Here is a 24,260-nt window from a genome sequence, read left to right as displayed (position 1 = left end):
CCCCTGGGCAGTGAGAGAGGAGTGAAGCCTCAGCATACTTGTAATGCAAGAACTGTAGCTGGAGGCTGGTGCTCCAGCTAATCTGGAGTGGAAATGTGGGCTGGTCCATCTTGGCTGTGGACCAGTTTGGGGGAGCAGCAAGAGGTTCCCTCCAGCACCTCTCTATCAGCCAAGGGTAGGCATGAACAGCAGTTATCTGAGGAGGAACAGAGTGCATCAAGTTCTGTACCATCAGTTTAGGTGTGCTGAGGATTTCCATAGGTTTATTTACCTATTTATCTATGCTTCTAAAGATCTGCTTTTTTTGGGGGTAGTTGCTGTTGATTTGGGTTTTTTTTAAGAGAAATTCCTTGAGTTGTCTCACTGCAGTCCCAGTGCAGGGCGTCTTTTGGAAGGGAAACTTTGTGGCTCAGGAAGATGCTTAGTTGTCATCTACTGGACCCAAATACTTAATTGGGGCTAATACTATTGTGTGCCTTTACTTTCTTCACTGTTGTTGCAATTTTTTCTTGGATCACTGATGAATCTTTGATGCAAAACAGAGTAACCTCTTTATTGTTTTCTGTCTGTCTTCCACTGATATTTGCCATGAGTTTTTTAATATAGCCTGAACCACCTCATGTTTGTCTTGCATTTCTTTTTTTCAGGTTATCTGTTTTTCTGAAAAAACTCTTTCTACCAATTCCCTGAATTTCTTTGACTTCTGAGGTCTGTTAGATTTACTCTGATCCTTTCAGGACTTACTCTCTCCAGAATTAAAATATTATTGGTTCATAATAAGTCATACAAATTACTTTCCACCATTACTTTTTAGGTAGATACTCAGGGGAATTCATCTTCTGTTTCATCATCTATGATTCCCATAAAATTCATGAGATGACTCGTTACTGCTTGTCTCTTCAGAGTGTCGTAGCAAGGTATAAGTAAGGAGTTTGTGCTTAAGAGAGAACACAGAACTGGAGCACACAGTGAGTGGGGAGTGATGATACAGTCTTTATTTGACTTATTATCTGCAACTGGGTTGTCACCTGCTCCAGGTGACCCTGCCTTGGCAGGGGGTTGGGCTGGATCACTTCCAGGGGTCCCAAACCATTTTGTGATTCTGTGAACAGGATATTCAGCCTGTACTTCCTACAAAAACGGAGGAGCTGTTTTTGCTATTGGCAAAAACATGGGTCCCTCTAGGAGCCAGATACTCAGAAACACTGATTTATTTGTATGAATGAAAATCAAATTACGTGGTGCTTGCTTTGTGAGGCTGATGGGCACTGCATGACCAGTCAGTGCTGGTCTGGGTCTAAGTCACCCTTGGGGATCTGAGTGTATTATGTTCATGCTTCTTCCTCTTTCTCAGCCTTTTCCAGGTGCTGCTGTTGACAGTTTTTTCTACTCCAAGCAGGCAGCTGCTTTAGGAACAGCTGTAATGTGTAAGATTTCATATACTACTTGCATTAAACACCATGTAAAAACCCATTGCTATCCTGTTGAAAGCAGCAGGGAGGACCAGAGTTCCCACCTTTGTTATCAGGAAGAGGTGGAATCTCATGTATTTTTATAAAAGTCTCTGCTTACACTTTAAAATACATTTTGTCAAGTAACTAATTTTTTAGCTGCCATTTTGGAATATATGTGCCAAACATAGGTGCAAAAAGGACAAAGTTGTTTATTTGAAATCTTGGAGGTCATCAGGAAGATCCACCTTTTGATGAAGTATTTGGAAATGGGTGGAAATTATCCCATTCCAGATGGAGTCTGCAGAAAAGTGTTTTGATTTTGCAATACTTTGGATCCATACTAATTTCTACAAACTGAGACCTGAGACAAAAATGAATATGAAATTCAGCCAGAGTCAGATGAAAGTGAAGTGCGGAATGCTGTGAAGTGTGACATCTTAGCACAAACCAAGATATCCTTAGCAGATGAAAATACGTAAACCATGCAATTAATTGCTTATGGGAGAGACTGCAGGCACCACCACTGCACACATCTCTGATCTTTTCCAAAAGATCAATGGATACCAGATACCTGCGCAGTGTTTAGTTATTTACTGGTGCACAAGTTTAACATGTTGTTGGGAATAGTCAGAGCTTTAAGTCTGCAGGAGTTTAAGTAGCAAAAGCATGTGAAATTAGGACACAAATTTGTGAGCTGCAAGTGTATGGGTGGACTGGAAAACCCTGCTGTTGTTTTTAATGCTTTTAGAGTAATAGATTGCAACTGTTTTAACACTTGAAGCAATAAATAGAATCAAGGGGAGGGCGACCAGACTTTAAGGGGCATTGTCTCAGGGCATCTTGTGAGGAATCAAGTGGAAGGGAGACTGGAGGTGAGTCTACCTGCCCAGAGTTGTGGTAGGTGAAGGCTCTTCCTGTCTTTAAACCGAGATAAACAAGGAGAAAGGATCAGCTTACTTGAGAAGTACCATCAGCCTAATGCAAGGCACCAAGGCCACTGTTAATTGTAGCACTGAGTGTAAACCCCACGTATTTAGGGGCATGCAAGAATGTTTTCTGCTGTCTACAGAGAGAGGGAGAAAGAAATGGGTGTGAATCATATTGAATCCATTCATTTTTTTTCTGGCTGTGTTTGCAGGGCTGTGCAGGAGCTCTCAGAGCAGTCAGTGCACATTCCCAAACAAACATCGAGTAACTCCTCCGGGACTTACTGTTTCCTCAACCAGTGTTTGGGTTTCATTTCATACCCATGTGTTTCCAAGAAAACCAGTCAAGTTGCTGAAAGGATACAGAGGACTAACATTAACATAGATCATGTTTGGAGCTGTAAAAAAAAAAAAAGCAACAGACTGGCATGATTAGAAGCTCTTGGAAAGGGCAGCCTGCTGGACTCAGGGTAGAAAACCAAAAATATCAATGGCATGTAGGTGAAACGATGTACCTGGGAGAGCTGGTGTGCTGGGGGATGTGTGAGGTGAATCACTACAGTGTCAAGGCCATTAATGAAAAAAATATATTAAAAATATAGGGGAAATTATATTAGCGTATTGATATGCTAAATAAGAGGAGAGAGAGAGAGTGCAGGGAAAATTACTGTCAGTATGATCAAGTAGGCCAGAAAGAGTGGTTTGGCATACATGTTTGTTAAAAAAAAAAACAACTTTTTTAAAATATTGTTTACCATTATTACTTGAAATTTAGTAAAACCAGCTCATCATCAAGAGCTTCAGAGCAGGTTTTAAAATACTGGATTGATGGATTCAAGAAAATTTGTTCAAGAAACTCCCAATTTAAGATATGGATTCAGTGCTACGTTCTCTTATTTCAGAGAGTGAGGTTTGTATTTTGATTATGAAATGAGTGAGATTCTAAGGAGCCTCTGGATTTTAAATGGAGTCTATAGCCCTTTTTGCAAATAACAAAATAGCTCCTTCTCTTCATAGGTCAGAGCAGTAATTTTGGAATACTTGAAGTCTTCTGAAACATGGAGAGGAATTTAAGATTTTCTATGGAGTTATTTTTCATTGTTGTTCACTCAAAATTATATATGGATATCGATTTGCTAGTTTTTTTATTACTGTTAAAAAACCACATGCCATATGCAGAACTCTCCATACATGAATAGTTTTAAAAAAATTAAGTCTTACCAATCTTAAAATGTTAAATGTATCGTGCTGATGCTCAGATCTAGAACATTCTCATTATAGGTACTTTATTTTTTTTACAGCCAGCATCAGATATTAACAGCAAAATGTCTGTTGATGACAGAGGAGGTGCTAGCATCTTAGGGACATTTCTGTGATGTGTAATCTTAGTCTTCTGGATTGGAATTGGGTGAGTTAACCATGTTTTCATCAATGGAAATACTGCTGCAAGGCTTCAGTTGTAAACTCTCACTAAGCTAATTGCATCTTCCCACCTTAACATGTAAGAATGTCATTCCCACAGCACAGCAAGAGGGATTACTGTTTATTTCCTGGTAATATTCTGATAACTGGTTGACTTGAACCACTTAGATGGTTCATTTCTTTGGAATTCAGTAGGTACTTGTAGGATGTCAGAATGCCTTGTCCAGTTAGAGCAGAAACTTCAGGCAAAGTGCACTAGGCTAGCAAAATGAGCTAGACAGTAACCTTTTTTGTTTGTTGATGAAGTGAATGTTTCATCAGGCTACAGATGAATGTGTGCTCTAATTGTCTTGGCTGGGAGTGAGGAATTCTGGCCTATGTCATGTCTTTAAAAAAATTACTTCAGCATTGTCATAAATTGATTGGAAATATTTTTTCCTCACATTACTCATGGGATGTCAACAAGTATGCAAATGTGAAAATTTAACATATGTCTGCTCGCTGCTTTTGCATGGTTTCTCACACCAGTTTAATGAGTAAAAACTGTCTTCTGAAATGTCACTTCAAACCCAAGTCCTTTATTGTGAAAGACCACCTCACTGTTACATTCTGCCCAGATGTTAAATAGTTTATTCATTTGTTCATTTTACACATTTGAAATGTAGCCTGGTTTTGATCTTATTCTGGTCTGTCCTGTAGTTAAAGTTTGTGTATCTGGTATTCGTCCTTGTTATACAGTGTTGCATCTTTTGGGTTATCTCTGATGCCTTTCCTCAGAGCATCAGTTTGCATTGATCCTTTTTGCTGCAACACTGTTAAACATTAGTATCTTTCTTTTGATCTCTATGGTAAATTCATTTATTTCTGAATGAAGTATAACATTGTTGACTTCTGTAAAGACTTCCTGACAGCATAATAACAGGGGAGGGACCAGAGATACAGATCTAATAAGACTCAAACAGGTTATTTTGTGTTGTGCCTCCAGTCTCACAGCTGTTCGTGGAAGGTGGTCCCGGCTTTACTTTTTTCCTCCTGGCACAGGAGGCAGCCAGTCCCCTTGCTAGCGTGGGATTTACCACAGGTGGATCAACTTGGAAGCCTAAAATCCAGCATATTTATTGTTTTACTGAAATCTGTCATGTTTACCCCCCACCACCACTTATTAAACACTGTTTCATTTCACTGCCAGTGTGTTTACCCCAAAAGGTAATAGGGCATATCAAAGAGTTGGAGATGTTACAGTTATCATAACGCTTAATTAGCACATTCCATATGTTTAAGTCAAAGTTTTAGGTCTGTCTTTTTTGCAGTGTTAAAATATCTTGGATTTTTGGACCAGAGATGATGGGAACAGGGTGGGGGTGTTGGGCTGGGCTGGAGCTTTTCTGTGTTTCGCAGGTAGCCTCCAGAGGCCTTGAGGTGAAAGTCACAAATCCCTCTGCGTATTACAGTCTTGTGCTGTCAGTTTGGGCATCGCGGTGCCGTATTTGCTAAAGCTTTCAATACATGGCAGACCTGTGGAGGTGGTGAAAACCCCTGCAATAAACTCCAGGGTTTTGTGCTGTTTCGCTTTCATTTGCGAGGCAGAAAGGATATGATCACACAAATCCTTTTATCTGGACTTCAGGCTTCATGCTTTGATAAGAAGAAAAAAGGGAGTTTCGTAAGACAAAGAGGTGCTTTAAAGCATTACTGGATATTCAGGATGTCTTGGCTGTAGCAGAAAAGCGCTTCCATTCTGCCCGTTATGTCTGTCTTAGATTTCATCTACAAATATTTATTGCTTAAGATTTGGATGACAATCAAACTGTGAAGAATTGAGTCAATTTCTAAGAGATCCTCTCTCCCCACGGTACTCACAGAGTGCAAACTACAACCAGTCATGTTTGATTATATATTTAAGGAAAAAAGTACATTTTTGCTTTTGAAGTTGGACAGAGAGTAAAGTAATGTGTATGTGTGTATTGCATGTACAAAGTATAAACAACCAACAAAAATAATTTTTATGGATTGCCTCTCCGAGATTTTAAAATTTCACACTTAGTAGGTCACTGCAATAAGTACTACTCTGTCAGTGCCATGATGACAGTGATCTTTGCATGGGGTTTTGTACTGTAACAGGAAGACACATACTCTCCCTCTCTACTGTGCGTAGTTAACTGCAAGTTTTCGAATATGATAACTAAGAATGTTTCAAATGAAAATAGCCATGTATCAGTAAGTGCACGCAAGTACATTTTACTTCTTAAAAGCAGTTTAGCTGCTAAAGGACACTCCCTCTCCCTCTTCTTTTTCTTCTTCCTCTTCTTCCTCTTCCTCCTCGTCTTCCTCCCTTTCCTTTTTTCCCTTTTCCCTTTTCCCTTTTCCTTCTGAAATGTTTTATAGATCATTTCCAATCATTATTATTAAATCATTCTTTTACACAGCAGTTCATTTTGAAAGACTTTAGCGCACAGACAGATGGGAACCCCTCTAGAGAATCAGAGGAATAGAAAGCGTTGCTTCTTTGGTTTTCTAATTTAAATCTTGCCTGCATGGCCTGTATCAGTTGGATCTGGTTGCTGTTCCTGCTCCACCGTTCCTGGGCTGCTGCACAGGCCTTCCCAGCCCAGGTTGTGCCGATTGGTCGTTCAGGGAATGAGTCCTCTTACAGCAGTGAGATCCTTATTCCAGCTCTTTGTCTTTCCTTGGAGATGTGTCTGGAAACGGCTCTTTGGGAAGCTCCTTTGGGAGCTGTAATAGTTGTTTGTAGTTCTGTTGTCATCAGAGCACAAGTCTGAATGAATCTGAAAGCCTGTTTGCTCTTCGCTCGACAGGTGTGGTGGTACTGCATTGATGCTGGGATTGCTTTTCCTGATGTAGCCTGGGGTTTGTGTGTTCTTTGGATAAACACAGGCTATTTTTCAAGTGTGCTAACAGCTTGACGCATTCCACGTGTAAAAAAATTTGCTCTGGAAAAATAATCAGTGTTGCTGTACGAATATCTTGTATTTACAGTAAGCATACTCGTAGAGAGCAGCAGTAGGTCAGTTGATAGTTCACTGGGCACTTGTCCAAATATCATTAAAAATGTTGACATTAAGTAATCTGGGGGTCTAATAATACTTAATTAACTACTATTTAAACACCTCTGGTCAGATTGACCTACATGTCTAGTTTAAAACTTCTGGTACAGGTGATAGATTTGACATGTTCAGTACATCGTGGGCTGTGGGAGGTAGTGGGATGCACCTTGTGCAACTAGTGATAATCTTTTGTCTTTAAAGAAGAGGAGCAAACAAATGCACAGCACTAAATATTGTCCTTTCTGTTTGTTTTTCAGATTAGCACTGTACGTATATGAATATCTGCTCCATGTAGGAGCACAGAAATCCGCCCAGACGTTTTTGTCAGAGGTACGTTTCCTTGCACGACTTCCCAGTGAGATGAACTTGATTGAGTCTAGGACAACAGCAGTGAGAACCTTGAATACCAGTTTGCTTTGACCAGCACAGGTTTCTCATTCTGTGGAAGCCAGTTTGCCGTGTTATTTTACATGACTTTGTGTAAATGCTTTTGCTGTGGTTTGTTATCCTCATTCCATGCTGGGGAAAGATTAATCTATTTTCTCTAATAAATGTACACGTTAGAGTCAATGGTACTCTCTTTTTATGACCTTTCAAATTACTATTGATATATCCAATTTTGAATGATGGGCCCTTCCAAAATACACCACCATAATGTATTTTGAATTCTGCTGTCACACACTCTCAGTTCTCCTCTTGAGCATCTCTCTGTGCCCTTACCATGCTTTTAACCACTTCAATTCTTTTCATCTGTTGAATCACTGTTGCCTACAACCATTTAGATCCTGTTTTTTTAAACATTTTCAACGGCTAATGGAATTTTTACCTTTACACAATAGTTATTTTTTTCATAGTCTTTCAAAGGCTTTGTATGCATCTTGTGAAGGTTGAAGTAAATTGATGTCTCCTTACCATTTTACATTTGACTTAGGATATAAATGTGTGCCAAATATATTGAGGTCTTTTGGATTTATTGTTGTATTTAATCTTTCTTTTTCAGGAATATTTAAGATAATAATAATAACAACAGTTGAATAGTGAGCAGAAGTCATGAAAAAATAGGCAAGGTGATGTACTAGAAAAATTTGCTGATTCAGCTGATCCTCCTCCAAAAGCTAATAAAATTACTATGCTGGTGCTGACATTTTGGAGGTTGAAGAGGGAAGGATGAGAATCCAGAGCGTTGCCTGTGATGCTTATACAAAATTCATGTAGCAGAGAGAAGGAAAAGGGGTAGAATTGTGGTAGTATCAGTTTGAGTTTGTCATGGCTAGGCTTCACAAACGAAGATTTAGGAAGGCTCTATTCACATTTGTTACAAGCACGCTGGTGGCTTATGAGGCCAATACGAGACAGACATATCCGATTGCAAAAGGCACAGCAGAAAGACTCCTTAGGTGGTATATTCTGCAAGACATGACTCTTTCTGCATTGTCTTTTCTCCTTGAGAGTGATCCTGCGTGTGTTCTCAAAGGCATCAGCAGCATTATAGATGGTGTGTCTCCAGGCCTCCCGATTGGAGGCCAGAGTAGACCAGTTATGGTGATCAATATGGCCAAGGCTGAGATGTTGTTTCAGGGAGTCCTTGTATCTTCTCTTCGGGGCTCCTCTCTTGCGGCAGCCGGTGGCAAGTTCACCATAAAGCAAGTTTGAGTTTATAATAAAGTATATTTTTGACAATTTTTTTTCTCTTCGGTAAAGCAGTGGAAAAATAAGAGAGAAAATAATGTATCATTTTGGCTTTCCCAAAACAGCTGCCATTTGTAAATACTGCACTGCATAAGATAAATTTTGCTCATTTTGTTTTTATGATGTATTTGCAAAATGAGCACATGGCAGAAGTGTAACTGGTATGACATTTGGATTTCTAGAAAACATTAAATACAGGGTCTTGAAACATAGCTTTTAAAACTAATTCAGTCTTGGCTTACAAAGAAACTCTCAGGTCTGAACAACATAATATGAGGATGTAACAAATCTTTCAGATTAGAACTGGTACTATCGAAGAGTTAGCAAACGTGGGTCAGGGACAATTAATAGTGTATAGAGTTGGTGTGAGCTGTGAGTTTATTTACCTGACTAATTAGCAGTGCAGAAGGGTAGATATGGTGCTGACAATGCTTATGATTGGTTGTGTGGCTGTTGGGACTCAGTGCCCTCTCTGCTCTGTCATTTTGGGTGGATTTCATTAAAGATTAAATGATTCAGAGTAGCTCCAAAACTGAATGTATACACCAGTCAGTAGTATGTATATATGTATAAATGGCAAAGGTTGGGAGCCCTTCCTTAAAGATCTACAAGACAGTGTGGCTCAGAGTCATGAAACCAAATTAAAAGAAAATTTAAGTTGGATATCATGTAATCCACTGTGATACTGGATAACTTAGAGATAGTTGTCCTGAGTATCCCTATATTTTTGTAATGCTTTGTGTATACTTTGAATTATGTACATTTCCTTTGAAGATCTGATCCTTCTCCCATGTATTTTCTATCCTGGAAGTTAGATTCTAGCCTTGGAGGAATAATTCCATTAGCCTGGACCAGGTGGGTGGGCATTTCCCAGTTAATCATTCCTTGGCTATGAGTTTAACCAATACAGATGACAATGAGGGATTTTTTTTCTAAGATAAATAATTCTTTGTAAGCCTCTGTGATCAGACTGACATCTGCCATGTGAGGCAAGTGTGTAAATATTTTGAAAAAACAAAACAAAAATCCTTGAAAAGAGCCCCAAACTTCCACATCTCCTTCAGGCTTCTTTTCCAAATGAATTTCTGAAGGTGAAATATGGCCTAGGACATAAGAGGAATTGGGTAATTTCCTCACTAAGCCCTGCTTTGAAGAGCACAAATACAGCTTAGGCATAGGGAGGGTGTCCTGCAGACAAAATTTTTACTCTTCACTGATTGATTTTTCAACTTCAGAACCCCCTTTTCCCTTTGATTGTGCAGTGCATCTCTTCATGATGTTATTTTGGAACTTCTCAGAGATACTGTGCATTCCAGATTATTAATATAAGTCTTTCCAAACCATTCCCAGTGCACATGAGGAGCAGTCATGCCTTAGAGAAGTGTTTTTGAAGAATGTGTAATAGCTTTGTAGTAGCTTTGGCTTTTATCTTAAATTTTTATTATTTTTTTCAGCCAGCAGTTAAGCAGGAGCTTTTTGAATTATGTTTTTTATATATTAGCTGCTGACGTGTGTGAGGAGTATTGGTTCATTCTGCCACCTTACCAAAACAAGTGGTAGTGCCTCAAGGTTATCTTTTAAAAACAATTTAAAACAGCAAAATTGTTTTTAAATAGTTTTATTCATGTAATATATCAAAATTACATTGGGTTTCTTCATGTAAGTGTGAGTTTTTCTTTATGGATTTTCATATGAGTGCCAACAATATTTTTAGGTATATGAACAACATATTGTTCTACAATCTATTGACAGAATTTGTATATGTTTAAATTTCTGAAGAAATCAAATCAAAGTTGAGAATCAAAGTTTTAATCTCCTTTGGAAAGTTATAATATTAAGCTTTTATGTACTTTTACATATATGTATCTTTAAATATCTATCATATTAAGGCTGTTTAAGCATTTAATTAAAATAACCCTCCTTTTATCTGCCATTACTTCTGTCCCTAGAGAAGAATATGGTTTGGTTTTTTAACAATTTTTTTTTTTTTTTTTAAAAATTAGACAGGAAATAATGCTGTGTGTCCTTGTAACTGGAGGAATTTGGAGTGCACACAGTGCCCCAGTTTCCCCCCCAGTTCTGACAGACATTCTTCTGGACAGTGCTATGTGGGCTGTGTTACAGCACAAACTATTTAATTTTGGATTTGAGGACAAGTTAATGACTGGCGTTAATAAGATTGTTATATTATTATAGTTTAGATTCAGTATTTGGGAAGTATTGCAGAACACAGTCACTGTGATTTATGTTGTCTAATGGGTTCACTGATCAACAGCAGAAGTGTGAAGTCAAGAGTTCTTAAACTGCATTTCCTTTGAAGACAGTGCTAAACAAACCAGGTTTCCTGGGTGGGAATGAAGTCACAGCCAGTATAGGCATTCAGGAGAGCTTGCCAGCACAGAAAAGCAAGCCAAAAGAGCTTTACATTTTCACTTGAGTGGTGGGAGCCTGGGTTATAACTGTGGTGCTGCTTGTAATTTTCACATCGCCTCTGACTAAAGCACTCCTTGAGGATTATAAAACACTGGCTGGCTGTGGCTGTGGGGGGAACACTGCCACCTGCTGAATCCATAACACGGGTTCTGTGCAAATTGCAAAATATTCAAGATTTTAAGGGTAGGTTACAATCAGGTTTTTTTTTTGGTCATGCGTTTTTTACCTTAAAATAACACACATTGTATTCAGAAGCCCCTTCCCCCCCAAAAAAAAAAAATCTAAAATATGCTTCCCTAGCATGAAAAAAGCTCAATTTCAAGTATCAGCTGTATCTATAGGTGTTATAAAGTAATATGGCCATCCAGATTGATGATCATAAAGCCTTTCATAACTGTGAAATCTTGTTTGTCCTTTTGATACTTGAATTATGTAGTGCTTTTTAGTCACAATGATCACAAAAATGTACACCTCTGTTTTTATTGTTTTATTTTAGATAAGATGGGAAAAAAACATCACACTGGGGGAACCCCCAGGATTCTTGCATTCTTGGTGGTGGTAAGTACCAATTTTCTTCTCCTCTGATGTTTTAGGATATGTTGAATGCTGGTTCCAGCAGCTGGAGGCAAGAAATTCAGGTGAACATAGTAAAAGGAATGGGAGGATGAGAATTAAGAACCATTTTCTTGTTAAGGAATAAAATAACAGAGAATTAGATATAGAGAAAGATACTGATATTAGATACAGAAAAAAAGAAATACTGCCTGTGTACTGTTAAAAAAGCATTTTCTGGAGAGAGTGGCCTGCATTTCTTTCTTCACCTTCCAGAAAATTTTGCAATTAAAAATTACTCTGCATATCCCAAATAATTGCATTTGGGAAAAAAAAACCAATATACAGAGCCTCTGTGTGGGTGTGAACTTTCTCAGCCTACAGTCCACAGTTGTGTGTGTAGAATTCTCACAGTCACTGCTGTATAGCCATGGCATTTATTCATTGTCACATTTGAATATATCCAATATGCTTGTGTTTGAAAGAATACAAAATTGCAGAGAACATGTCCAGCTGTCAGCAGTACAAGAATTTACAAGTTTTAAAATGGTCCCATTTGAACCCAGCTGATCTGTACAGTGGCATGGAAGGTGGCATAATTTTCACTGACCATTCTTTCATAGCTTTAACTGTGCGATGGCAGCCTAGCAAGAAGAACGTGTCCTTTTTATCTCTCATTTCTGCGTTATCTCTAATTCTGATGGTCTGCAGTATAGTACTCAAATTGTCCACAAGGCCTTGGACTAAGTTATAAAGGATTATAACTTTATAGGATTATAAAGCGGGTGCTGGACTAAGTTATGAAGCGTTAAGTCTAAACCATTAAAAAACTACTATGACAAATTTTATTATTTTAATCATTCTAACACACATACAGTTTCATTCCAGAAACTTTGTGTTATATCTGATTTGTGTATAACTCTGAAGAGATTTGGGGGGAAGACCAATGGGAGTAGGTACCTTAGTTTCCTTTCTTTACAACCCAAGAACATGCCCATCTATTTTCTACACCAAAAAATGGTCCATACACCAGATTCTCTGGGAACTTTTGTTTAGGGACAATATTGGACATTTGCCCAGAGAAGCTGTGGCTGCCACATCCCTGGAAGTGTCCAAGGCCAGGTTGGATTGGGCTTGGAGCAACCTGGGATAGTGGAAGGTGTCCCTCATGGCGTGGGGTGGGACTGGATGGACTTTAAAGTCCTTTCCAACCCAAACCATTCTGGGATTCTGTGAACCTTGACATTGGAAGGACTCCTGTCTCTCTCTCCAGTTTCTTTCCTTTCCATGTTATTACAAATCCATCTTTGTGGAAGTTAATTGGAGCAGTTGCCGGAGGGATGAGGTTAAATACAAACTAATACACATTATACTCTTAAGCCATATATATTGGCCTACATTTTTGGTCTGTACTACAGTGGTGTTAAAGAAGAGCACTGCTTGCCTCAGAGATCAGACAGCAGGACTTGATTCCTCACAGGTGTTTTACAAAGCTAAATTCTTCCTCAGAGGTGTTTTCATCCCTTGGAGGGAAAGTAATGTGTCTGTTTCTACATGCACGTGGGGGAGGTGTGTACACCATAGAATCTGCATGAGCATTACAGTGACGTTGTCACCCTCTCTGTAACTTCTTGCAGTGTATTTTGGGATCTCTACTGTGCAGCTCCAGAAAGACGAGAAACATGTGAACACTCAAGTGAAGCAAAAGCCTTCCATGACTATGTAAGTTTTGTGTCTTTACCACATTTTTTTAGTTGCATGTGATAAAATGTGATGGAGCACAACACGAGTAACTCCTGGAAGCCATCTCAGAGATCAAGATGCTGTCCCAGGTGTTAATGCTGAATAAAGAATATCCTTCTGTACATGGACACATCAGGCTGGTCACAAAGGCAAATGGAAGCATGGATGTGACCTGTCCAAATACCCAGTTAGCTCCACCAGTGCTAAAGAAAAGGCTGTTCAGCAGTTAGAATTGATCCCCTGGCTTCTGCCAGGACCCCACAGCCTGAGAGTGTGGTTGTTCAGATATTTTTGTATCCTGGAGTAAGTCTTTCTCATCCTAATAAACAATTTAGCATCACGGAATTCGTTAAATGCAAAATCATCTGGTCCAAGAGAACGAGAGTATTAAAGGCCAGAAGTGTTATGCTGGTTTTGCTGCCTTTGAGACTTAGTTCAAAACACAGCAGGAATTTCAGTGGTGTTTTGAGGGAGAATAATTCTCACAGTACAACTGTGAAACCTCTCTCCTTGAGTCTTTACCAGATCTGTCTTAGAAATACTATCTAGTTACTGCTGAAATGCATTTCTACAGATAAAATTGAAAACCGACTGCCACAACCCAATGTCTTACAAACACAGATTTGCAACAACAGGAATGAATCAGCTGAGTGACCATATTCTGTTGTAATGGCTTGGTGTCTTACAGTATGTGAGCTAATGGTGATCTTGCCTTCTCTGTAGTAGACAACAGCTTATATTGTAAATGCACCACAGATAGATCTGTTGAGCATATTTTACCAATGCCTCTTCAACACCCTGTACTTGGTTAAATTTTGAGGGTAACTGGTAAAGGAGCTTGAACAATGTTGCACAGTCAGATCTGGGCTACACTGATCACTAGACATAATTAATGGGAAAAAAAAAGGTATCAGAGAGAGGAACAAAGTTTCAAGAAAGTTTTGCACCCACAGAGATGTTAAGGTCAGCCAGTTTAGTGAAACACATTCCTCAAATTGGAAATGAAGTAACTCTTGCAAGTACAATTGCTGTAATAATTTTTACTTGATCCGTTTTAAATATTGGAAAAGCAAAATATTTAGCAGTATATTTTCAATCCTTGTTTCATTCCCCACAAGGAGCAATAATTTTACAGGAATACTTTAAAACTCTTGGAAAATGACAGTAGAGATTTAAATTTGGGAAGATCAGAATCCACAGTGCAACAGTTCACTTGAATGGGGGACATTGTGCTCTCAAAAGATACTTTTTTAAACAAAAGCCAAAAATCCAAAACCTGTAAATGTTATGAAACAATTGTGAAACAGAATGATCAGCAAGAAGAAATTTTCATTGAGAAAGTACTTGGAAGTCTAAAGAGGAGGGGAGTACACAAATCTTTAAACTCACAAGACTTTCACTGATCAGTAAGTTCACTATTGAATCTAAATTTTGAGGTATACTAAGCTTTTGAGTAAGTGAATCAAAATAGTGTAAAATTTAAAAAAGTTGTCTTATCGTCATCCTTTATGGTTTCTAACTTATACAGGTCTTGGACTATTACATGACTTTACTGCTCAGTTCTGTTGCATTATGATGTGTATTATCATGGTTTAAGAGGAGTGAGAAAATACAAGTTCTGTGTGTGATACAATTTCGAGATTGTCTGAATGTTTAAGTTACTGTATAAAGTCATGCTTGGTGAAGAAAAGATAAAATCATGGCATGATTCTATATGCATATCCGGACAGGATGTGTGCTTATTTTAGAAACAATTCAGTTTATTTCAGAAGTTGACTCACCAATTATTTCTAAAACCCGTTCTCTCAATCTTTTAAGGTGGCAGGAAAAGCTTTGCATTATTTTTGTCACAATTGAGATAAACTCATTTAACACCGTGCAAGACTCTTGGTGTTCCTAAGCATCACCTGTTTTTTGCTTAGCAGGACAGTCTGCATCATGATATTTGTGTCCAGTATTTTATGAGTGTGTTGTATGCTCATGTTAAAGAACATTAAAAATCATTATAAAATATGGCCAAACAAATTTCACAGCAGAGGAAGATGAACATTTATTAAGTGCAATCCTGACCCATGTAGTGTTTTGCCACTGACTTCAGAGGGGTCAAAACTCCACCATCAGTGAAGATCCATCAGGAAGCTGCTTGTTGTATTCAGGCTTCTCCACGAGGCCAAGGGGTCTGGTAAATCAAAACCCTGCTAGTCACGTTGCGGGTCAAGTAGAGCATTTGTAGTGGTGCTGTCATATCTGAAGGCTGTAATTGTAAGTACAAAACAGCACAAAAGGCTCGTTTATTAATTCATATGAGCAATTCAGAATTTTTTATTAGGCATGCGTTCCACTTGAGCTAAGAAAAATCATTCCTGCTGAAGGAGTGTGTGGTCTGGGTGCACCAGACGTGTCATCTCTAGCACTGAGTGGGCTGTGTTAGCTGAGGGAATGATCTTGTCTGTCTTTGCTTTTGTGGAGAGAGAAAGGTTTGAGGATGTTTGATGAAGGAGGAAATCACTTGTGGATGATTTAATGGTTTGTGAAATACTGCTGCCTCCGAGTCAGTCAGGAACACACAGGTTGACTCATAGAATGAATATACACAAAAACGTAGTTTCTTTAAGTTTACTTTTAAGTTCTGCAGTATCTCAACTGCAATTGTAAAAATAATGCCTTTTGAGTTCTCCCTCTCCTTCTCAGACAGTGCTTTGTTGCTTGCAGTGCTACAATGCTCATCTTACTAAAAATGCAATAAATAGAAAAGCAAAGGCCTATTCTGGCTTTATAAAGAAGATTTTCTATGCTCATCCCAAGTTTAAGTATTTTCAACTTCTCTGTGTTTGAAGTGGATTATACGTTTATTTTCTATTGAGATTTGCTATTGGGTATATTTTGTTCTGAGTGAACAAGTTTCTGAACCCATTACGTACATTTATGAAATCTCTTTTAGACTTGAAAAGAGGGATGCGTGGATAGGTTCTGCCTGGAAGTTTTAACATATATGGCATAGAATTGGAAATGATTTACGTTTCAGGTAACTCAGGAATGGAAGCTGGTGCTTGCACACCCAGCTTCTAAATATTGCAGGTGTTTCAGTAGGAGTAGCTTTATTTGGAGTAGAAAAATCTCCATGATTATTTTCCAGGTACCTGTTACTTTTCCTGGAGGAAGACTTCTCTGTGCTTCGAAGTCTTGTGAAAAATTACATACATGGATGCTCTGAGGCAGAATTTAGTCTTTGCGGAAGAGTTGGTTTGTCTTTCTTCACAGTATCCTAAGGAGATCTCATCATCTCTCTAGTTCAGAGCTCGTTTTTCCAGGTTTTGAGATCTTATAATGAGAGAAGAGAGTTCCAATGTGCATCTTCTTCCACTTCTTCCCAAGCTGAAGACTGAGGGAAAAGGGGAAATAAAACATAAACTGGATTTTTAGCAGCACCTCTACTTCAGAAAACCACAAATGACTATCCTCCTCTTCCTCAGGCTCCTCTTCCTCAGGCCTGGTCACTTATTCACATCTCTGGACCCTCAGTTTGAAGGAGTATTACCTGAAAAGTCCTTTATTACAGGATGATTTCTTTACATAACAGTTAAGATATTTTTACTGTCCAGAAGTTCCCGTGCCTCTCTCACCTTGGCAATCAAATTTTTTTCTGTGTGGCATTGGTGCAAAGAAGGTATTTACTATTTCTCACAAGTAGCTATAGTCAAATCTTGATTATTTTCCAGGTAGGGTTTTCACTGGTGTCTTCTCCACAGCTCCTTGAAAGACCGCTCTTGGTATGAGCAAGGATCTCTTATTTGTGTTTATTTCTCCCAAAAGAATGCCAGGTCATTTACAAGATAAGAAAAAAGAGACATTCATTGCCCCAGAGACTGTCCAGTCTCATGAGCTGGTACCACATTTCCATCTGACTTGTTAGCACAGTTTATGGTGAGCTGTGTGACATGCAGCTTGGTTTGTGTGAAGGTTGTAGAGTGTATCAAAGACGATGCTATAATCAGTTCTGTCCAGATTATTCCTTTTAAAGGTTGTAACTATATAAATCAATCTTTTCTAGAAGTTACTGAGGGTAATGTTTGGACACTTGAGATGGCTGATCAGTCTGTGAGATTTTCTTCAGGAAAATTGGGTCCCTGCATTTATTGCTATGTTTTATGGGGAGAAAAATGACCACTTTCTTCCCTGGATTCATCTTCCTTCGGCAGATCTAAAAAGCACTTGTGTTCCCTAAATGCCCCAACCCCCCTTAATTAGTCATTATCAGTACACAGAATTTGAGGGGTTATGAATATTTTTATGTCTGTTTTGGACTAAAGATTACCATGAAAAGCCTATGTGACTATTTTCCCACAAGGACTGTTCTTTTTCTAATTTCTTTCAACTGCTGTCTTCCCTCTCTGCCTTTTGTATGGGGATGGAAGAACTTGCTTTCACTCTTGGTTTTCTTGCCTTCCCCATCTCCTGCTACTCTGTTCTTCTGCAGGCAGCCTAGTTAGGGCAACTTCTGGGTCCTCACAGGTTTCTTGATGAAAATTGAATTCCAGATCTGGTTTCCAGCTGCCAGTTTCTGTGGAAAATGCATATTAAACTCCTCTGCTTAAAACAGAAATAAAAAAAAATAAATCTCTGCTTTGCTCAGGACTGTTGTACTAAAATCAATGCTGCTGGCCTGAGTTATTTATTAATTCCATACCTGAGTTCCACAGAGATGTACAAGGCCCTTTACATATTTAGTGATCATCACTAAGTCTGTAAAATCACTTTCAGAATATGTTCTTTCAACATATGATTCATCCTGCTATGTAGATATTACCTGTCCGTGTCAACAGTGGATTATTTCTTAAAACTAGAAGAAATTAGGTGGCCATGGCATTCTTTTTGTAAGTAATATGAAAATGAAAAGCATTTCCTTCTACACATTCATTGTCAAAGTAATATCCTTTGGTTTTTGTGTAAATAGCATTCATTTTTAGATAAAATACCTTGCTTTTCTGTTCTTTTCATTCCATGGAGATCATGTCTCACACTGTTCAGGTATATATGTATAGTAAAATGTGTTCTTACATATGGAAGCTAGAAGACTAAGGAAACCTGACATCTGTCTTGAAATCACATATCTGAACACATTATATGGTTAAAGGTTGCACAACAATGAACAATTAATAAATCATATTTTGTGCAGAATATTCTTGATATGTCTCACAAGGTGGTAGGTCCTTTAGTTTCTCCAGTGTGCAGCCAGAAAGCTGTAAATGTGAAAAAACGTGATAAATGTTTAGCATTCTTATCTGTCAGTCCTGTAGAAACATTATTTTGTCTTTGTGGGAGGCCAGTGCTTACTGAGAGGTTTGGAAAGGACAGTGTGATTCAGAATTCCAGGGTCTTAAACAGAACTGGACACAGGCAAGCTGAACTTTTTCAGTCTCTTCAGCTCCTTAATTTTATTACTTAGTAGCTGTTCTTAAATGCAATTGTGTGGAAAGGATTAATTAAAAGCATACTCCAGGCCCCATTCACAGTAGGCATCACTTTCTGCAAACAGCAGTGACTTGTGTCATGTATTTATAGGTGTATCTCAAAATACTGCACTGGCATGTCTGAGAATGTGAAACTCTTGTTTTTGCTCATCAGAAATTTTCAGAATTAGAAATTGGTACTTCCTTTGGATTGTAGGGACTCCTTTTGCAGGAAAATAGGGATTTATTCTCTATTTGTTTTCTGCTAAGAAATTCCCCAAGAGTATTCTCATTCGCACATTTTCATGAAGAAGGAAGAAGTGCTTGTTCTGCATATCACCACCATCCTCCTTCATCATTCCTTTCCGTAAATTACTGGCACATAGAGTGGTTGGATTTGAAATACTCTGTGTCACAAATGTTAATTGTAAGCTCCAATATGTTGTTTCTTACAGCCAATGTAATTTTTCTCTTCATAGAGTCGATTTCCCAGGTAATTTTTTTGCTGTGCTTCTCTTTTAATGTGAGGGCTAACCCACTTGTTTCAGAGAGCACAAGCAGCATTTTCTCCCCAAAATTTCAGTGCCCCTTCTTTGAGTGGATATTTAATTGCCTTAGAATGTGGAAGCTGCTGACAGGAAAAGAAACCACCATTTCCCCAAAGGTAATTTAACTCCTCTTTCATGGTTCCCAGAGAGAGACACTGGACGTGTTACTTTCTTTTGCCTGTTTTCTGAGAACCATTATAGGTTTGTTTTCATTGAAAACAATAGGAGATAACAGCCGTTTTAATGAGGGGAGGCTTTCCAGGAACATTCAGTGCAAAAAATAGTATTTGTTCAGAACTGAGCACTAAAAAGATTTATGTACACTGTGTGTAGAACCATGCCAAATTTATGAAATAGGGCAAAATTTGGTCTTCTTTTGTTGGAGGAGAGGGGGAGTGTGTGAAGATTCAGCAAGTTAGGGAAGAAGTCAGTGGTTTAAGAGAGAATGTGGAGGGCACAAGAGGAGGAAGAGGTCAGATACTGAGGGAATTGGCTGGAATGCTCAGGCTGCTTCACATGCTTGTAGAGTAGTTTATTATTTTACAAAACACAGGTAAAATCTGTTTGTAAGATTATTTTTTAATTGTTGATAGACACACTTAAATTAATAGTTGCTTTAGTCCATGATATTTGTCTCCATGGATTAGTTTCTCTGTGTTCTGAAGTCAAGGGCTTTCTTTATAATTAAAATAAAGCCAAGGTACTCCTGCTCTGAAGTTGTGACATGTGTCATTGCCTGGAAGAAGGCTCCAGTGGAAATTTTTGACCAGTTCAGTGGAAATCCCAGAATACCTCAGTTTCTTTTCCTGTATGGTTGTCCTGATGAGCAGCTGTTAACTTCAGCCATCTTTCAGAGTAATGTTGTTAAATGTGTCTTGTGCAAAATTCCTTGCAATTGAATGAACTCTGTTCATTCAAATTTTCATTTTTTCATTTGCTGTAATGGATTTAATGGATTATTTATGGTACCATAATGAAAGCTGCATTACAGTTTAAATTTTAAACTTTATAATTGGAGTGGACACAAAATCAAAGTTTCAGTGGAGAAAGGGTGTTTTTCCTTTTACAAATGAAGGCACTTACATGTATATATGCATAATGATATGTAATTTAATAATTTATTATGTAGAATGGTAAACCTTCTGGATTTTAGACATTCCGTCAAAATTTGTAGCAACTTTGTTTCTTTGAAATTTTTTTCTCTTCTAAAATTGAGAAGATGCATCCTACCATGAATTCAAGAGGAATTGAGAAATGTCCTGTTTCAAAACTTTTGTTTTAGTAGTTGTTTTTAAAAACATTTTATTTCCTGCTGTTGACATACAGATCATTCTTATTCATTGCATAGGTATGTATACTATGTGTATACTATGTGTACACAGTATGGTTTTATAGCACTCCAGAAAGTTATTAAAGGAGGTCAAGTTGTAGCTCAGTAACACTGGGAATATTAAACTGATTAACAAAGGCTCTGGATTTAGAGTTCAAGATCTTCTGACATTAATATTTAACACTGATTGTGCATAATGCTTCACGTCAATAAAGTGCCACACAAATGTTTGATCAATGGAGAGCAAATGTTGCATTAAAGCCTTGCCACGACCTGTTTCCTCTGCGCTCTTTCCTCCTGGTGATTAATCTTCCACACCAGGATTTCACCTGATGTTTATAATGCCAAATGATTCAGGTATCCTCCTGTCAAGGGATTGCACTGAGCAGTTCCAGTTTATGCAGTGAGATTTCTCTCTAAGCTAATGGTGAGGAGGAGTTTTGGAGCTGTGCAAAGGTGCACCTGTGCATGACCATACCTTTGTCTCCACCAGAATACAGTAATTTCTCTTTTCCTGGTGCCAGTACTTGGTTAGATTTGAGGCACTTTGCCTAAATGCGTTCTTCTCTAGCCTCATAAAAAGTAAAAGTGAAAGTGAGAGCCTTATTTCTGCACAATATGCCAAACACAGATTTTGTTATCGGCTTGACTGCTCCGTTAATACGTCTAAGTGACTCATTTCAGACTTGCTTAACACATGCCTAGAAAAACCGAAGACTTACAACTTCCATCTGCTCTCTAATATGATGAAAGATGAATCCTGAAGATCACAAATTGTGGGAGACATGCAGCTTTTAATAAGAACAGCTGAACAACAAATGCCTTATGAGAGGTGGTAAAAAATGAAGTAATGAAGAGAAAAGGCAGGCAGGCCTCTGGAGGGAACAGGGATATCCATGGCTGACTAAAACTGTCACATCCAAACACAGCACTAAATATGAAATGCACATTATGTAACACGAGTCACAGGGAACAGATAATAGTCTTTTTGAATTTTCTGCCAAATTGATGCTACAAGCAGTTGTACCAACATGGGTTCTTCAGCCTGCACAGAATGTGTTGCTTGAGAAGAAACGTGCAGATCTGCTTACTGGAATACATTTAGAATGAGGTTTTGAAATCTTGTTTCTTATTCTGAAATCTCGGCATTCCAAACACGTTAACTTAGCCACTGAAAATAGCAGACCTTTGGTGTATACAGAGAAAATAAATCCTTTCATCTCCATTTTCTCTCTCCCTAGAGAAAAATGGAGGTCGTGGCATAATAAAGGAGAATCAAAAATAATAACCTTGTCTTAAGGTGAAAGTCTGCATTGCACGTTTTCATTGCAGGCTGTTTTATTGTGACCCCGCCTTAACTTAAGTGTACATCTCCACAGTGCTGTCACAGTAACATCCACAAATCAGATTTACCCAACTTAGGGAAGATACGTATAACAAAACTCAGATGCACCATCTGCAACCCATCAGTGGCTCATTTACCCTGCCAAGAAAGTAGTTCTCTCCATAATTCACACCAGAAGAGATGCATGACCTGTCTAGTTTACTCTGACAAAGGAAGAGGAAGAAAAAGTTCTTTATAGGGTGTGTAATAAATATTATGTTCTGAGCCATAAAGAATCTGGAAAACGTTTTCCTGTTCTGCTTTCAGATCTGATTTCCATAAACATATTGCAGACCTAAAATTTTAGCCTATTGAATGTACAGAGTTCTTAAAAACTAAATAATTAAGGGAGTATAGTCCAGGAGGTGAGTTTTAGAGTTTTAATATCTTTTCTGTTTTAAGAGCATGGCAGAAAAATATACAGTGTGTATATGCATATAGTTGAGTATGACGTTGTACTTAATAAAACAAGTTTACTTGAGTAAGATTTGGAGTGGGATTTGTAAAATCAGGCAGGTGAAAGCCTGTGGAGCATGACCTCATTGGCTTTATCACAGATCTGCACAGATGTTGGGATCTGCCTGTGCAGATCAGGGACTTTGGCCCTAATCTGGCAAACAGTTTCATGGGTGAGTGGCATTTCATGTGTGAACACTCAGATTATATTCACACACGTCTGCAGTGCTAGGGTCATAGAAAATGGTACTAATACAGTGGGTCATTCTTGTCTACCGTCCAATTTCAGAGTTATTTCTCAGTACAGGAACCAAGCATTATTTTATTTAGTCTACTTTTGTCTTTTTTTTCCCTGCGTATTTGTGGCAAAGAGACCTTTTTCAAGTTCTTTTCTCTTGTGAAGAAAATATCAAATTTTCTGTTTATACGGACAAAAGGTTTCAAGCGGGTAGTGAATTTTTAAAGTGTTTGGGTTTTTATTTTCCCAGTATTTTCATGGTTTTGTGTTACTTTTTGTGTACAGCAGCAGGGTGTTTTGTGACTCCCATTGCCAACTGCTTAATTTTTCTTGCTTCAGCTGCTTTTTCCCCCATTGCTCTGTGGAGGACATGAGTTGGATTTCCTCTTAATAGGGACAAAGGGAGCTCCTTGACATCTTTGCTGTCTTATCCTGATAACTTGCAGAATTTCTTCTTCCTGGAACAAAATTGGCATTGTTATTTCTTTTTTAAGCACTACAGTATGTGGAGGGTTTTGTTGAAGCTGCTTCTGTTCCCTTAATCATGTTTCTTAAATTGTACAAAGAACTAAGCTTTCATTATTTTTAAAAATTACATTTTTAGCTTGATTGCTTAGAAAGCATGACCTGACTGAACGATGGAAAGTATTTAAGTACTAAAAAAAAAAAACTTGCTCAGTAAAGCTGACATTGCTTCTGTTCTGTTTCCTGAAATCCAAATTAGCACAAGAAAATGGTACTGAAGGCCAGAATATCCCAGAGGATGATTTCCAAAAAGGACTTTAATAGATTTTTAATGTTGCTAGATGTCATCTCACACCAGAGTGGTAGTTCTAGAACGTTTATTGTTAATACATTTTTCTTTGCCACTAAAACACACAAGTATAACTTCCGATTTTCATCCAGTATGGGTAATAATTTTATACAGTGGAATGTGTAGTTTAAGATTCTTCTTAAAAGCCTGGTTTTTAGCTGCTCAAAGTTTTCCTGAATTTCAGCAGTTGCAGCTGAGTTGTCTGTCCAACAACAGACAAGTGTTGACTCTCTTTGACCCAACCTCAGTCTTTGCAGTGTTTGTCAATAACAATTTGGGTTGTTCCATGTTTCTGTGGATTAGAAACCTCTAAAAAGCAATGCATTCACTCCCTGTGACTTTGAAAAAAAAAGGAAGATAAAAAATTACCAACTTGGTATGTTAATTTTCTACTTTCTTCTTAATTTGTCAACTACCCAAATGCAAAACAATGATTTGTTAATAGTGTTAACTGGAAATGGCCCAGTTAACACTATTAACATCAAGCCTATGGTTGAATGATGGTAAAACCTTTGATTTTGTTATGTGCCTTAAAAATTACGTTTAAAGAGAGCAAGAGCTGAAAGAGCTGGTAATTTGGGCTGAGATGATTTTGACATTAGGAATTAAATCTTGGTTATGTGTGCTTAAAGATTGGCTACAAGTTCTTGTTAATATGTTAAGTACCCTGGTTTGGGTTTTTCTTTCTTTCTTCTCTGTTTTTTTACCTTCCAAATATCTGGAGATAAAGCAACTGTTCTAGGTGAGAGATGAACT

At 38.1% G+C, this 24,260-nt stretch overlaps 1 protein-coding gene across 4 annotated transcripts in view; it reads left to right on the top strand.

The window, feature by feature from the left end:
• Positions 1-24,260, top strand: part of SSBP2 (single stranded DNA binding protein 2) — a 135,368-nt gene that overhangs the window by 23,397 nt on the left and 87,711 nt on the right. For all 4 annotated transcript variants that reach the window (XM_064643076.1, XM_064643075.1, XM_064643073.1 and 1 more), the window contains exons 2-4: positions 7,125-7,197; positions 11,486-11,547; positions 13,179-13,263. In XM_064643076.1, coding sequence (XP_064499146.1) covers positions 7,125-7,197; positions 11,486-11,547; positions 13,179-13,263 — 220 coding nt within the window. The remainder of the gene's footprint in view (positions 1-7,124; positions 7,198-11,485; positions 11,548-13,178; positions 13,264-24,260) is intronic.

The sequence above is a fragment of the Pseudopipra pipra genome, chromosome Z (genome assembly GCF_036250125.1).
Source record: "Pseudopipra pipra isolate bDixPip1 chromosome Z, bDixPip1.hap1, whole genome shotgun sequence".
Lineage (NCBI taxonomy): Eukaryota > Metazoa > Chordata > Aves > Passeriformes > Pipridae > Pseudopipra > Pseudopipra pipra.
This window is presented reverse-complemented; position numbering and strand designations above follow the sequence as displayed.